The 13977-nt window shown below is 44.8% G+C and overlaps 1 protein-coding gene across 1 annotated transcript; it reads left to right on the plus strand.

Annotated features, from left to right (window-relative positions):
- Positions 1 to 3567: 3567 nt before the first annotated feature.
- LOC120020631 (E3 ubiquitin/ISG15 ligase TRIM25-like) lies at positions 3568 to 13977 on the plus strand. Its single transcript, XM_038964340.1, has 8 exons — positions 3568 to 4065; positions 4145 to 4240; positions 4387 to 4620; positions 6868 to 6890; positions 7025 to 7170; positions 7283 to 7554; positions 9314 to 9598; positions 13708 to 13977. Exons 1-8 carry the CDS (start codon positions 3568 to 3570, stop codon positions 13975 to 13977), a joined length of 1824 nt encoding a protein of 607 aa, XP_038820268.1.

A 13977-nucleotide genomic window follows, 5' to 3' on the forward strand; every position in this document is an offset into this window, starting at 1 on the left:
CAGTCAGCGTTCCAATTCATCCCAAAGGTGTTCGATTGGCTTGAGGTCAGGGCTCTGGGCAGGCCAGTTAAGTTCTTCTTCCACACCAATCTCGACAAACCATTTCTATATGGAAATGCACGGCATTGTCATGCTGAAACAGGAAAGCGCCTTCCCCAAACTGTTGCCAGAAAGTTGGAAGCACAGAATCTTCTAGAATGTCACTGTATGCTGTAGCTGTCACGTTCTGACCTTAGTTCCTTTTTTATGTCTTTATTTTAGTTTGGTCAGGGCGTGAGTTGGGGTGGGCATTCTATGTTGTTTTTCTATGTTTTGTTCTATACGTTATATTTCTATGTGTTTGGCCTAGTATGGTTCTCAATCAGAGGCAGGTGTCGATCGTTGTCTCTGATTGAGAATCATACTTAGGTAGCCTGTTTTCCCACTATGGGTTGTGGGTAGTTGTTTTCCGTTTTAGTGTTTTCACCATTCGGGACTGTTTCGGTTTTCATTTTGATTCTCTTGTTCTTTTTGTATTTTGTATTCATTCTCATTAAAAGTTATTATGGATACGTACCACGCTGCATTTTGGTCCTACTCTCCTTCGACAAATGAAAGTTGTTACAGTAGCATTAAGATTTCCCTTCACTGGAACTAAGGGGCCTAGCCCAAACATTGAAAAACAGCCCCAGACCATTATTCCTCCTCCAACAAACTTTAGTTGGCACTATGCATTCGGGCAGGTTGCATTCTCCAGGCATCCGCCATACTTTTGGTCATGTAGTGTATGACTGGGGGTCTGACATCACTCTGTCTGCTGCACTTCCTTCCTATTCATCTCTCTCAGCCAATAGGCTACCAGGTTAGATTTAGTTTTTCATATTCAATTTGTGTGTCGTGTAAAACATTGACACCAATTCACATTGTCAGTCTAACAAAATGATAACGTGTATAATGATGCCATAAAGCAGGAGCCATAACACGGATGATGAGCATATGGAAATGAATAAACAAACAAAGCCTATATAATGACCGCATGCTCACCCCTACTGTTAAACATGTCACACCATGGCCACAAGGCACAGCTAAGCTGAATGGTGAGCTTTGAAAAACAGCAGGGAGTCTCAGGCTGTAGTTGTAAAGCGCCACAAATACTGTGACTTAGGGCAGCCGTCACGGACACACCCTCTCAATTTCAATTTCAATTCAATTTAAGGGCTTTATTGGCATGGGAAACATATGTTTACATTGACAAAGCATGTGAAATAGATAAACACTTAAATTGAAAAAAATATTACAGTAAACATTACACTCACAAAAGTTCCAAAAGAATAAAGACATTTCAAATGTCATATTATGTTTATATACAGTGTTGTAATGATGTGCAAATAGTTCAAGTACAAAAGGGAAAATAAATAAACAGAAATATAGGTTGTATTTATAACGGTGTTTGTTCTTCACTGGTTGCCATTTTCTTGTGGCAACAGGTCACAAGTCTTGCTGCTGTGATGAAACACTGTGGTATTTCAACCAATAGATATGGGAGTTTATCAAAATTTGATTGTTTTCAAATTCTTTGTGGGTCTGTGTAATCTGAGGGAAATATGTCTCTCTAATATGGTTATACACTTGGCAGGAGGTTAGGAAGTGCAGCTCAGTTTCCACCTCATTTTGTGGGCAGTGTGCACATAGCCTGTCTTCTCTTGAGAGCCAGGTCTGCTGTCGGCAGCCTTTCTCAATAGCAAGGCTATGCTCACTGAGTCTGTACATAGTCAAAGATTTCCTTAATTTTGGGTCAGTCGCAGTGGTCAGGTATTCTGCCACTGTGTACTCTCTGTTTAGGGCCAAATAGTATTCTAGTATGCTACGTTTTTTGTAAATTCTTTCCAATGTGTCAAGTAATTCTCTTTTTTTTCTCATGATTTGGTTGGGTCTAATTGTGTTGCTGTCCTGGGGCTCTGTTCGTGAACCAGCTTGCTTATGGGGCTCTTCTCCAGGTTTATTTCTCTGTAGGTGATGGCTTTGTCATGGAAGGTTTGGGAATTGCTTTTAGGTGGTTGTAGAATGCAATCTTTCGCTCTCTCTCTGTCTCTCTCTGAGTGTGTGTGTTTCAGCTCTCACCCGAAAACCCAAGATAGGTAATATGGTAGTTGCCTACTGGAGAGTTGCTTTCACTCCTACACTTCCTTCATAGCAGTGCAGGTGAAGGAAAGGAGATAAGGAGAGGAATCCTCCTTAGAGTCTTGAGATGCACCCTCGCTCTCTGAGTAGGTCATGTGACTATGTGCTATGAGAGGTCAGTCCCTCTGCTTAAAGCAGACATTTTTATGGGATTAGCCGGTTTCTACACACACTGACAGCACTACACCCAACGATGGCCACACTGTGACAGACCTGGGACACAATCAGGTAAGGGGAATCTATACTATATTGTGGACCTTTGAACAATCTGAAAAAATACACAAGAAAGACATATCAGAATGTGTATAGGACAGTTGTAAACAAGATAGGAAGAGCACATGTAGACAGGCAGGCGGAAAGGGAGGATGATGTCTTGATCCCGCCATAGCAACAGGCAGGGATTGGGATGCGCTATAGGTACAAAGATCAGGTCAAGCAGTGTTGCAACTCCTCCGTAGCATGAGAAGAAACGCAGTGATGCAGATTATACCAGTTAACTAGAGAAGAAGTAGTCATGTCTGACACTTAGGACAATGGGAAGACCTTGAGGTGTTCTAATAATAATGGACAATGGCCGAAAACCTTGTAAACAGGCTTAATGGTTGATAAGTAGGAAGATAAATAGAGGAGTTGGCGCCGGTGAAGTGGACTGACCTAGCCCTGTTCCTAAAACCTTATTCCTAGTTTTTACATAAGTGACTTTGGCGTGAACTATGAGTAAACAGTGTCACTAACCAGTGTTGGGGAGTAGTGAACTACATGTAGGTCAACTACTAATTTGACTACCTTTTGCAGTAGCTTGGTGGTAGTTGAACTAAATTCAGATTTAGGGAGTGTTTTCATTAGTTAATGACTTTCTTTTGCCATCTAGTGATGTATCTAGCTGCTGGAACTACACGCTATGTTGGCAAAAATAAAATATGGTTAACTAGGCAATAATTACACATTGTGTTAAAATATGACCCCAAAGTAATATGTTCTTGCAATTTGTCGTCTATGACATTTCAGATTTTTAACGAAGTAGTTTGGATGTAGTGAACTACTTTTTCAAAGTTAACTTTAGTGAAGTAAACTATATTTTTCTATAAAGGGTAGATTTAGTGTAGCTTAACTTCTTCCAGTTTGAAGTAATTGGATGCTTGGTAAACTATATCTTCAGAGTAGCTTCCTCAACACTGTCACTAACTCCGTGACCACTGTACTGTAAACCTGACCCCAGGACTCAGCTTATAGCGGTCATGAAGTGGCTAGAAAATAAGACATTGGGCATTAAGACTGGGAATTAAAGATGATTTCAACTGCTCATTATTTGGACAAATTGACAATGATTTTGACATTATTTCCCAAAACAATTGTGCAAAGGTGCCTTTTCCCTTTTTGTGTTCCCTGGTGACAAAATCGGTTGCCATGGCGTCCCTGGAGGAAGAGTTGACCTGTTCGTTGTGCCGCGACGTCTTCAGCCAGGCCCAGTCCCTGCTGTGTGGCCACAGCTTCTGCCCGGCCTGCGTACGGGACACCTGGGGGCACAGGAAGGCTGGGGTCAGGGGTCGCTTCACCTGCGCACAGTGCCAGGAGGAACAAGGGGTGGTGGCATGTGACTGCTGCCCACCTGTGGGGGAAAAGGACCAGGCGGGGACCACCGTGGCGGTGAAGACCTGCCTGCGCTGTGAGGTGTCTCTGTGTGCAGAGCACCTGCAGCCCCACCTGGAGCGGCCCGCCTTCAAGACACACCTGCTGGTGGAACCCCTGGGAGATCTGACTCACCGCAGGTGTCCCGCCCACAAGGAGATATTCCTCTACTACTGTGCAGACGAGCAGGTGTACGTGTGTTCAGAGTGCCTATTGGAAGGTGGCCATGCACAGCACCGCATTAAAGGACTGAGGAAGGTGGAGGAGGACCTCAAGGTCAGTAAACAACCTGTAGTTCCCTACAACTGGTGTTATAGTGTGGCTATAACAGTTCTAGATCCGTGTGTTTCCACAGGTCATCCTCAAGAGCCTTCTCCAGAAAGCAGATGAAAAGCTGAATGAAGGTGAACGGATCCTCCAAGAGCACCAGAACACTGACCTCACTATAACAGTGAGTAACCACACACACATGCTTATAGCGGTCCATCAATTTCCTGTTCATGCTTATATTAATCTATCCAAGCTTCTATTCTGCCTGAAAGCTGAGTCCTGTTATGACCTTAAAAATCTATAGTGATGGTTGTTGTCCCCCTGCAGGACATGTCTGTGGCAAATGACTCCCAGGTGGAACGTATGGGTGTAGACCTGCAGCTGCAGGTGGAGAGGCTAGTGCTGGCCCTGAGGGAGAGCACCTTGAGGGAGAGGCAGAAGGTCATGGAGCGCCTGCAGAACGACTGCAGCAGGGTGAGGGTGGACCTGAGTAAGACCCAGGACATTCACCACTACCTGGCATCCTTGCTGGAGGAGACAGACCCCTTCCTGCTCATCTGGGTGAGATGTTTATTATTACCGGGTACCAAGATGACTAGAGAGAGGAGAGGGTTTGAAGAAGCCAATTGGAATCTGGGGATGATTTGGATACCATGGAAGTAAGAGCAAACAGGTTGGATATTCCGCCAGGGTAGTGGAGTTTACAGCCTACTTTTGGGACAAGTGCCATTGTGTCATTAGTGACCACGCAAGAGTTAGGACCTCAGTATTGCAATAAAACAATACATATCCAACTTCACAGTAACCATTTCAGGCAGTTAGACACAACCTTTGAGTATCCTCAAACAAACCAAATTGATCAAAGCCATCCTCTCAAATCATTTGATGGCATAGGTCACAATTCTGGTAATCATTCTGAATCTGAACATTCACTTCTGTACTGTACTGCAATGTTTAAACAACCTATTTATTTACAAGACAGCATATGTTGTACACTGCATAACAGAGGATTTCAACTAATCTGTTTACCTCCCTGTCCATCTGGGGGTGATTCACAGTGCCATTCATGCAGGATTTGTACTATGGCATTGAAGGCTTTCTGCTTTTATTGATTAGCCGTCAATGAATGTATCTTTTTTAAAGATAGTACATTTGAATAACTTTATTAACAGTTTTGTATTATTGTCTTATAACCATGTATAATGGTGAATTACAGTGCGTCGGAAAGTATTCAGACCCCTTGACCTTTTCCACATTTTGTTACGTTACAGCCTGATTCTAAAATGTATTAAATTGTCAATCTATACACAATACCCATAATGACAAAGCAAAAACAGTTTTTTTGAATTTTTAGCAAATGTATAAAAAGAAATCAATGGAAATATAACAGTTACATAAGTATTCAGACCGTTTCCTCAAAACTTTGTTGAAGCACCTTTGGCAGCGATTACAGCCTTGAGTATTCTTGGGTATGACGCTACAAGTTTGGCACAACAGTATTTGGGGAGTTTCTCCCATTCTTCTCTACAGAATCCTCTCAAGCTCTGTCAGGTTGGATTGGGAACGTCGATGCACAGCTATTTTCAGGTCTCTCCAGAGATGTTCGATCAGGTTCAAGTCCGTGCTCTGGCTGGGCCACTCAAGGACATTCTGAGACTTGTCCCAAAGCCACCCCTGCGTTGTCTTGGCTGTGTGCTTAGGGTCGTTGTCCTGTTGGAAGGTAAACCTTCACCCCAGTCGAAAGTCCTGAGTGCTCTGGAGCAGGTTTTCATCAAGGACCTCTCTGTACTTTTCTCCATTCATATTTCCCTCGATCCTGACTAGTCACCCAGTACCTGCTGCTGAAAAACATCCCCGCAGCATGATGCTGCCACCACCATGCTTCACCGTAGGGATGGTGCCAGGTTTCCTCCAGACGTGACTCTTGGTATTCAGTCCAAAGAGGTCAATCTTGGTTTCATCAGACCAGAGTATCTTGTTTCTCATGGTCTGAGAGTCTTTAGTTGCCTTTTGGCAAACTCCAAGCGGGCTGTCATGTGCCTTTTACTGAGGAGTGTCTTCCATCTGGCCACTACCATAAGGCCTGATTGGTGGAGTGCTGCAGAGATGGTTGTCCTTCTGGAAGGTTCTCCCATCTCCAGAGAGGAACCATGGTGACCATCGGGTTCTTGGCTGGGTGACCAGCTCTAGGAAGAGTCTTGGTGGTTCCAAACGTCTTCCATTTAAGAATGATGGAGGCCACTGTGTTCTTGGGGACCTTCAATGCTGCAGTAATGTTTTGGTACCCTTCCCCAGATCTGTGCCTCAACACAATCCTTTCTCGGAGCTCTACAGACAATTCCTTCGACCTCATGGCTTGGTTTTTACTCTGACATGCACTGTCAACTATGGGACCTTATATGGACAGATGTTTGCCTTTCCAAATCATGTCCAATCAATTGAATTGACCACAGATGGACTCCAATCAAGTTGTAGAAACATCTCAAGGATGATCATTGGAAACAGGGTGAACCTGAGCTCAATTTCAGGTCTCATAGCAAAGGGTCTGAATACTTATGCAAATAAGGTATTTCTGTTTTTTCTTTTTTATAAATTGGCAAAAATCTCTAACAACCTGTTTTTGCTTTGTCATTATGAGGTATTGTCTGTAGATTATTATTATTTTTTTTTAATCAATTTTAAAATAAGGCTGAAACGTAACAAAATGTGGAAAAAGTCAAGGGGTCTGAATACTTTCCGAATGCACTGTATAATTATTATTACAGTCTTATAACAGTCCTTGGCTCATTTTCTTTGTTCTGTCCACAGGCATTTCATTCTGATGACTCAAGGTAAATAAGGAATAGGTATTCATTGGTATGATATTGTTTGTGTCTGTTTGTGTGTGTGCGTGCTTGTGTATGTGCATATGTTTGAGTATAACATGATTTGTGTCTAACCTGATACCTGCTGTGCTCTATAACAGGCTGCTTGTGGAACTGAACTGCCCCCTGTTCACCCCTGACCCTGTCAACCTGGACAGGAAGTACATTGTGGAGGACATTGAGAGCAAGCACAGACAGTTCATCACCGAGACTCTGCACTGTCTCACCGTACTCAAGAGAGAGCTCTGTGAGTGTACAGGCTGAACCTTCAACCCTTATATCTGAGATGGGATGAATTCAGGTTTATTCATTCATATTTACTTTGTCTCTGTGCTTTCTGTCTCTCTCTATTTCTATAGCGACAAGTCCGTTGACTCTGGACACTAACTCTGCACATCCTCTCCTGAGCATTTCTGATGGCCTGCGGTCAGCCATGCGGGTCAAACACCGCCTTCCATGTGCCACTCACCCCGACCGCTTCGATCACTGGGCTCAAGTCCTTACCGTCCAGACATTCTCCTCTGGAACCCATTACTGGGAGCTGGAGGCAGAAGGCTTCTGGGACATTGCGGTGTCCTACCGGAGCATCGGGCGGAAGGGGAAGGTGGGCAATGCCTTTGGAATTAACAAGGTACATTGTCATCACTCTTCTTCCCCTTGTTCTTCTTCATGTGGTCTTTAATAATAGCAAGAACTGTGGTAATAAGACTAAGATGACATGTTAGTTGTCATCTCTGTAAACTGATCTGGAAGTTGATCAATAGCTAGCTTTCCATCCAATTGGCGACCGATTTTCATTGAAATTGTCACATCCTGATCTGTTTCACTTGTTTTTGTGCTTGTCTCAACCCCCCTCCAGGTGTTGCTCATCTTCCCCATAATCCCCAGTGTATTTATATCTCTGTTCTCTGTTTGTCTGTTGCCAGTTGGTCTTGTTTTCCTAGTCTCTGTTTTCTAGCCCTCCCGGTTCCGACCTGTTCTACCTGCCCTGACACTGAGCCCGCCTGCCTGACCATTCAGCCTGCCTGTCCTCGACCTGCCTATTGCCTGCCCCTTGTATTTTAATAAATATCAGAGACTCGAACCATCTGCCTCCTGTGTCTGCATCTGGGTCTCGCCCTGTGTCGTTATAGTACGAACTGGCCATGACTGACCCAGCAGACTCGGACCGGCTCTGTAACGCTGTCTCCCTGCAGGGAGGCACCATTGAAAAACATGAGGAGCTACTTCAGAGCCTTATGGAAGGTCTCCATACGCTGTCGGGACTCCATAACCAGAGTTTCAAAATGTTACTAGAGCAATTCCATGGACCATCTATCAGGCAGCATGCCACAATGGAGACCTCCCGGACGCTCAGTAATTCCCCTGCCAGTGATGATTTTGTACAGCCTACCCCGCCAAGAACCCTGTAGTGTGGCAGACTACGCAGTAGTCTTTCACACGTTAGCCACCGAGAGTGCCTGCAAACCGGAGACTCTGTTTGATACCTTTCTTCATGGACTATCCAAGGACATTAAAGACGACCTCGCAGCTCGGGAGTTACTCCTGGACCTCGACTCCCTCATAGCCTTAACAATAAGGATGATGGACGTCTATGAGAGCGCAGGAGGGAGAGGTCTGTTTTCAGCCCCACTCGTTCGTCCACGGCTGCCGGCTCGCCCCCGAAGAACCCCGGGAGTCCACAACGCCTGCATTTTCGAGAGGATCTGAAGTCAACCGAGTCCCGTCGGGATCATCGAGAACGAGCGACTCGTTTTCTACGCAACGGGGCAGATCTAGATTGTCGCCTCAGAATTGACTACAGATGCTTAACTCCAACAGTTGCCTGTATTGTGGTGCTACAGGGCATTACAGTACCAGTAAAAGACCAGACTCATCAGCTAGGTAAGAGTACCATGGTGGACCATACTGGGAGTTTTCTATCACATTACTCGTACTCTCTTCTGTGTTATCCTGCTGTGGGGTGACTGGTCTATCTCTCCGGGTGCTCATTGACTCTGGAGCTGATGAGAGTTTTATGAACACTACTCTGGTATCGGAGCTGGGTATCTCCACACAACCCCTCGCCGTTCCCATGGACGCCAGAGCACTGGACGGAAACACCATAGGCAGGGTCACTCATAGTACAGTGCCCATTAACCTGCGTGTGTCGGGTAATCACAGTGAGTCCATACAACTTCTTCTCATTGAATCTCCCAATGTTCCTGTTGTTTCTGGATTTTCATGCCTCCAGAGGCACAACCCCGTTATTGACTGGACCACTAGTTCTATCCTGGGTTGGAGCCCGTTCTGCCACACATTGCCTGAAGGAGGCGCATCCTACCCCGGGACGACCTTCTGCGGGCTCTGGTAAAGCCTCAGATTTCTCAGCTGTTCCTGCGGAATACCAGGACCTCCTGGAGGTGTTCAGCAAGACTCGCGCCACCTCCCTCCCTCTGCATTGTCCCTACAATTGCGCTATTGATCTCCTCCCTGGCACAACACCGCCTCGTGGGCGGCTATATTCCCTGTCTGGCAATGAGACCAAGGCCATGGAGGAGTACATTGAGGACTCTCTGGCTGCTGGGAGCATTCGTCCTTCTGCCTCCCCTGCTGGCGCAGGGTTCTTCTTTGTGGAAAAAAAGGACAAGACCCTATGTCCATGTATGGACTACCGGGGCCTCAATGACATCAAGGTGAAGAATCGTTACCCTCTACCACTCCTCTCCCTGGCCTGGCTTACCAAATGTTTGTCCCTGATTCGGCCCAAGCTCAGGTCCTGGAATGGGCTCATTCCTCCAAGCCCACATGCCATCCCGGCTCCCATCGAACCCTGGCCTTCATCCGACAACACTTCTGGTGGCCCACTATGGTTCCTGACGCCTCAGCCTTCGTCGCCGCATGCACGGTGTGTGCTCAGAATAAGACTCCGTGGGAAGCTCCGGCTGGCCTCCTTCAGCCACTCCCTGTTCCTCATCGTCCCTGGTCCCATATATCCTTGGATTTTGTCACTGAGCTTCCTCCGTCTGATGGCAACATCACTATCCTGACAGTAATGGATAGGTTCTCTAAAGCCGACAATTTCATCCCTCTCCCTAAGTTACCTCCAGCCAAGGAGAAGGCCCAGCTCATGGTGCAGCACGTCTTCCGAATCCATGGACTCCCTGTTGACATTGTCTCTGATCGTGATCCTCAATTCTCGTCCCGATTCTGGAAGGCGTTCTGCACCCTGATTGGGTTGTCGGCCAGCCTGTCCTGCGGGTTTCATCCCCAGTCAAACGGCCAGTCGGAGCATGCCAATCAAGACCTGGAGACTGTGCTTAGGTGCCTCGTCTCAACCAACCCCACCACCTGGAGGCGGCAACTAATATGGGTGGAGTATGCCCGGAACACTCTTCTCTGCTCGGCCACTGGGCTTTCGCCCTTTGGGATATCAGGCCCCGCTCTTCCCAGAGCAAGAAGAAGAGGTTAACATACCCTCGGCCCAGATGTTCGTCCTCCCCGTCTCATCGACGGCCATCCGGCCTCCTGTGTCTGCATCTGGGTCTCGTTATGTGTCGTTATAACAAATATAAAAAAATATGCATAAATAAAATATGCATTCTCCCACCAGTGGTGTGTTTCCACCAAACAGACTTGTTGGGGATAAAAATCAGTGCGTGATGATGTTAGTGCACAGAAAATGTACTTTTACGCAGAATAAAAGTCTTAAATCAATCGTATTTTAAACTTGTCACAAAAACTGTTGCTTTAAATGTGCCTACTCTGCCACGTCGGCTCCCGAGTGGCGCAAGGCACTGCATCTCAGTGCTAGAGGTGTCACTACAGACACCCTGGTTCGAATCCAGGGTGCATCACAACCGGCCGTGATTGGGAGTCCCATAGGGCGGCGCACAATTGGCCCAGCATCGTCAGGGTTTGGCCGGTGTAGGCCGTCATTGGAAAATAAGAATTTGTTCTTAACTGACTTGCCTAGTTAAATAAAAAAAATAAAAATAAATGCTTGCAGTGGTGTGCGGATAGGCTAGTTTACATGATGAGATTATTATGGATAAGAGTGAGAATATCTTTTGGCAGTCATGTATCGATCATCATGTTGCCAGAATAAGACCCTCAATATTTATTGGAAAGGAGCATCAAGCTCATCCCCGTGCACTTTCACCACCCTGTGAAGTTCATCATAATGTATTTAACGTGTAGCCTAATAAACTGCATGGTTTCCCGAGTCATAGTGGGAGGACCACCACCATATCATAGTGTGACTCTATGTTTACTTCCATATGATGGTTAGGGGAGAACCCGGGATGAGCTAGAGCTAGAGAGACCATATTTTACAACAAACAATTTATACATGTCCTCTACCATTAGCAGCTGTAATTTTATTTCTATGGTAAAAGAGTTGAAATGAAATAGACCGAGAACAGAACTGCGTCAACGTTACTTTTGTACCTGCCGGTGGGGCTGGAGTAACACAGCCTTGGGATAGAAGTAACAGCTGGTGAGAAATGCACAATATCTGTCTTCTCTTATCTCTGTTTCTGGTTTGTAATGCTCGTTACTTTCAACAAATTGACTATCAGCCATCATTTCATGTTTGTGTCAATTTAAATAATTAATGCTATAATGAAAATGATCCATGCGTCAACATCGCAATGTTGATCAAACCACTACATTTTGCCTTACAATATTATTCAGACTAAAAGGGATCACATAAAAGCTATATTAAATCATAATTTTCTTATTGCACGTAGTTGGAGATTTTTTCTCACAATTTCAAATGATAATTCCTACTTAGCCCGAACAATCAGGTGTTCTTGTCATGCACGTTCCTCGTGTCTTGATAGAATAACTGTTTTTATTCTCTTCACAAATGGCAAACTCATCATGCTTATCACATTTCCATGGCTTGACACCTGTCTCTCCTGTAACTTCTTCCAGGGTAACACCCAAGGCTAGCCAGCATGAAACTTGAAACCTTTGCTTTATCTTGGCCAGGTCGCAGTTGCAAATGAGAACTTGTTCTCAACTAGCTTACCTGGTTAAATAAAGGTGAAATAAAATAAATATATATTTTTTATATATTTTTATTGATGCTTGAAATTGATGCTTCATTAAATAGTACTCACAAAACACCAGTCTCAACGTCAACAGTGAAGAGGCGACTCCGGGATGCTGGCCTTTTAGGCAGAGTTGCAAAGAAAAAGCCATATCTCAGACTGGCCAATAAAAAGAAAAGATTAAGATGGGCAAAAGAACACAGACACTGACAGAGGAACTCTGCCTAGAAGGCCAGCATCCCGGAGTCGCCTCTTCACTGTTGACATTGAGACTGGTGTTTTGCGGGTACTATTTAATGAAGCTGCCAGTTGAGGACTTGTGAGGCGTCTGTTTCTCAAACTCGACACTCTAATGTACTTGTCCTCTTGCTCAGGTGTGCACCGGGGCCTCCCACTCCTCTTTCTATTCTGGTTAGAGCCAGTATGCGCTGTTCTGTGAAAGGAGTAGTACACAGCGTTGTACGAGATCTTCAGTTTCTTGCCAATTTCTCGCATGGAATAGCCTTCATTTCTCAGAACAAGAATAGACTGACGAATTTCAGAAGAAAGTCCTTTGTTTCTGGCCATTTTGAGCCTGTAATCAAACCCACAAATGCTGATGCTCCAGATACTCAACTAGTCTAAAGGCGGCCAGATGTATTGCATCTTTAATCAGAACAACAGTTTTCAGCTGTGCTAACATAATTGCAAAAGGGTTTTCTAATGATCAATTAGCCATTCAAAATGATAAACTTGGATTAGCTAACACAATGTGCCATTGGAACACAGGAGTGATGATTGCTGATAATAATGGGCCTCTGTATGCCTATGTAGATATTCCATAAAAAAATCTGCCGTTTCCAGCTACAATAGTCATTTACAACATTAACAATGTCTACACTGTATTTCTGATCAATTTTATGTTATTTGAATGGACAAAAAATGTGCTTTTTCTTTCAAAAACAAGGACATTTCTAAGTGACCCCAAACTCTTGAACGGTGGTGTATATATATATTTTTATATGATATGACTTTACTCCAGGGGCGTAGGCACCCCCTGGGGAGCCAGGCCCACCCAATCAGTTTGAGGAAAATCTGCTCTTTTACTTGTGTTCCAAACGGGACATTATTTGTCATTTACCTAAACACCGTCAGATAGAAATCATAGCAAGCAGTGCACTGGGTTAGCCAGATTTGATGAAATATAACAGAACAGATTACCTGGAATGACATTCACTCTCACGGGAAGGGTTGCCAAAAATATCTAACTGAAAGCCACACCACCCAATAGGTCAGGAATATGACTGCATTGAGGCATATGTCACTGTGCTTCTATGGCTATATGCACCATGCAATTGCCTATTTCATTTGTTAATTTAGTAAACAACACAGCTCATAATCCAGTGCCTTCATCACAGTCATTTTACCCATATTTTAGTTTTAATTGGCTTTACAAAAAATCTATCTTTTCTCTCTACCCCATGGCAAAATGTGTGGAATAGCATGAGGTTAGCTATAAAACTGCACATTTTTCTCCTTGCCCCATGGCAAAGAAAATTCACCCACATTTCTGCAGGCCCACCCACCAACGAATTTCTGGCTATACCATTTCTTTAGTCGCATAAAAACTGTGGATAGAAACATCGTTATTTTCTTTAATTGGTCTCTTTGAATGTAACTTTTATCACGAGAAACAAATGGTGATAAAAAATGAAATGGTTGGTTTACTATATTGACTGCTAGATGATGGATGATGTTTTGACCTGCAGATGTCTTGGAGCTTGACACAGCAGCATGATAGAAAGCTGGCCGCCTGGCACAACCGCAGGAAGACACGCATCTCCAGTCGAATGTCGGGCAACCGTGTTGGCGTAGCCCTGGACTATGGCGCAGGCACCATCACCTTCTCCGAGGTGGGGCCATCCAACACCCTGACCTACCTGCACAACTTCACCACCTCCTTCAGCCAGCCCGTGTGCCTGGGCTTTGGCCTCTACAAACCTGAGCTCCATAGCAGAATCTCCATAGTGAGGGTTTGA

This window comes from Salvelinus namaycush, chromosome 25 (assembly GCF_016432855.1).
Source record: "Salvelinus namaycush isolate Seneca chromosome 25, SaNama_1.0, whole genome shotgun sequence".
Classification (NCBI taxonomy): Eukaryota; Metazoa; Chordata; class Actinopteri; order Salmoniformes; family Salmonidae; genus Salvelinus; species Salvelinus namaycush.

Excerpts from the sequence above, each read along its gene's own strand:
- LOC120020631 (XM_038964340.1), top strand. The coding sequence starts at position 3,568 with ATGGCGTCCCTGGAGGAAGAGTTGACCTGTTCGTTGTGCCGCGACGTC. Across the intron at positions 4,241-4,386 it reads ACACTGACCTCACTATAACA|GACATGTCTGTGGCAAATGA; the intron begins GTGAGTAACCAC and ends GTCCCCCTGCAG. Across the intron at positions 6,891-7,024 it reads TTTCATTCTGATGACTCAAG|GCTGCTTGTGGAACTGAACT; the intron begins GTAAATAAGGAA and ends GCTCTATAACAG.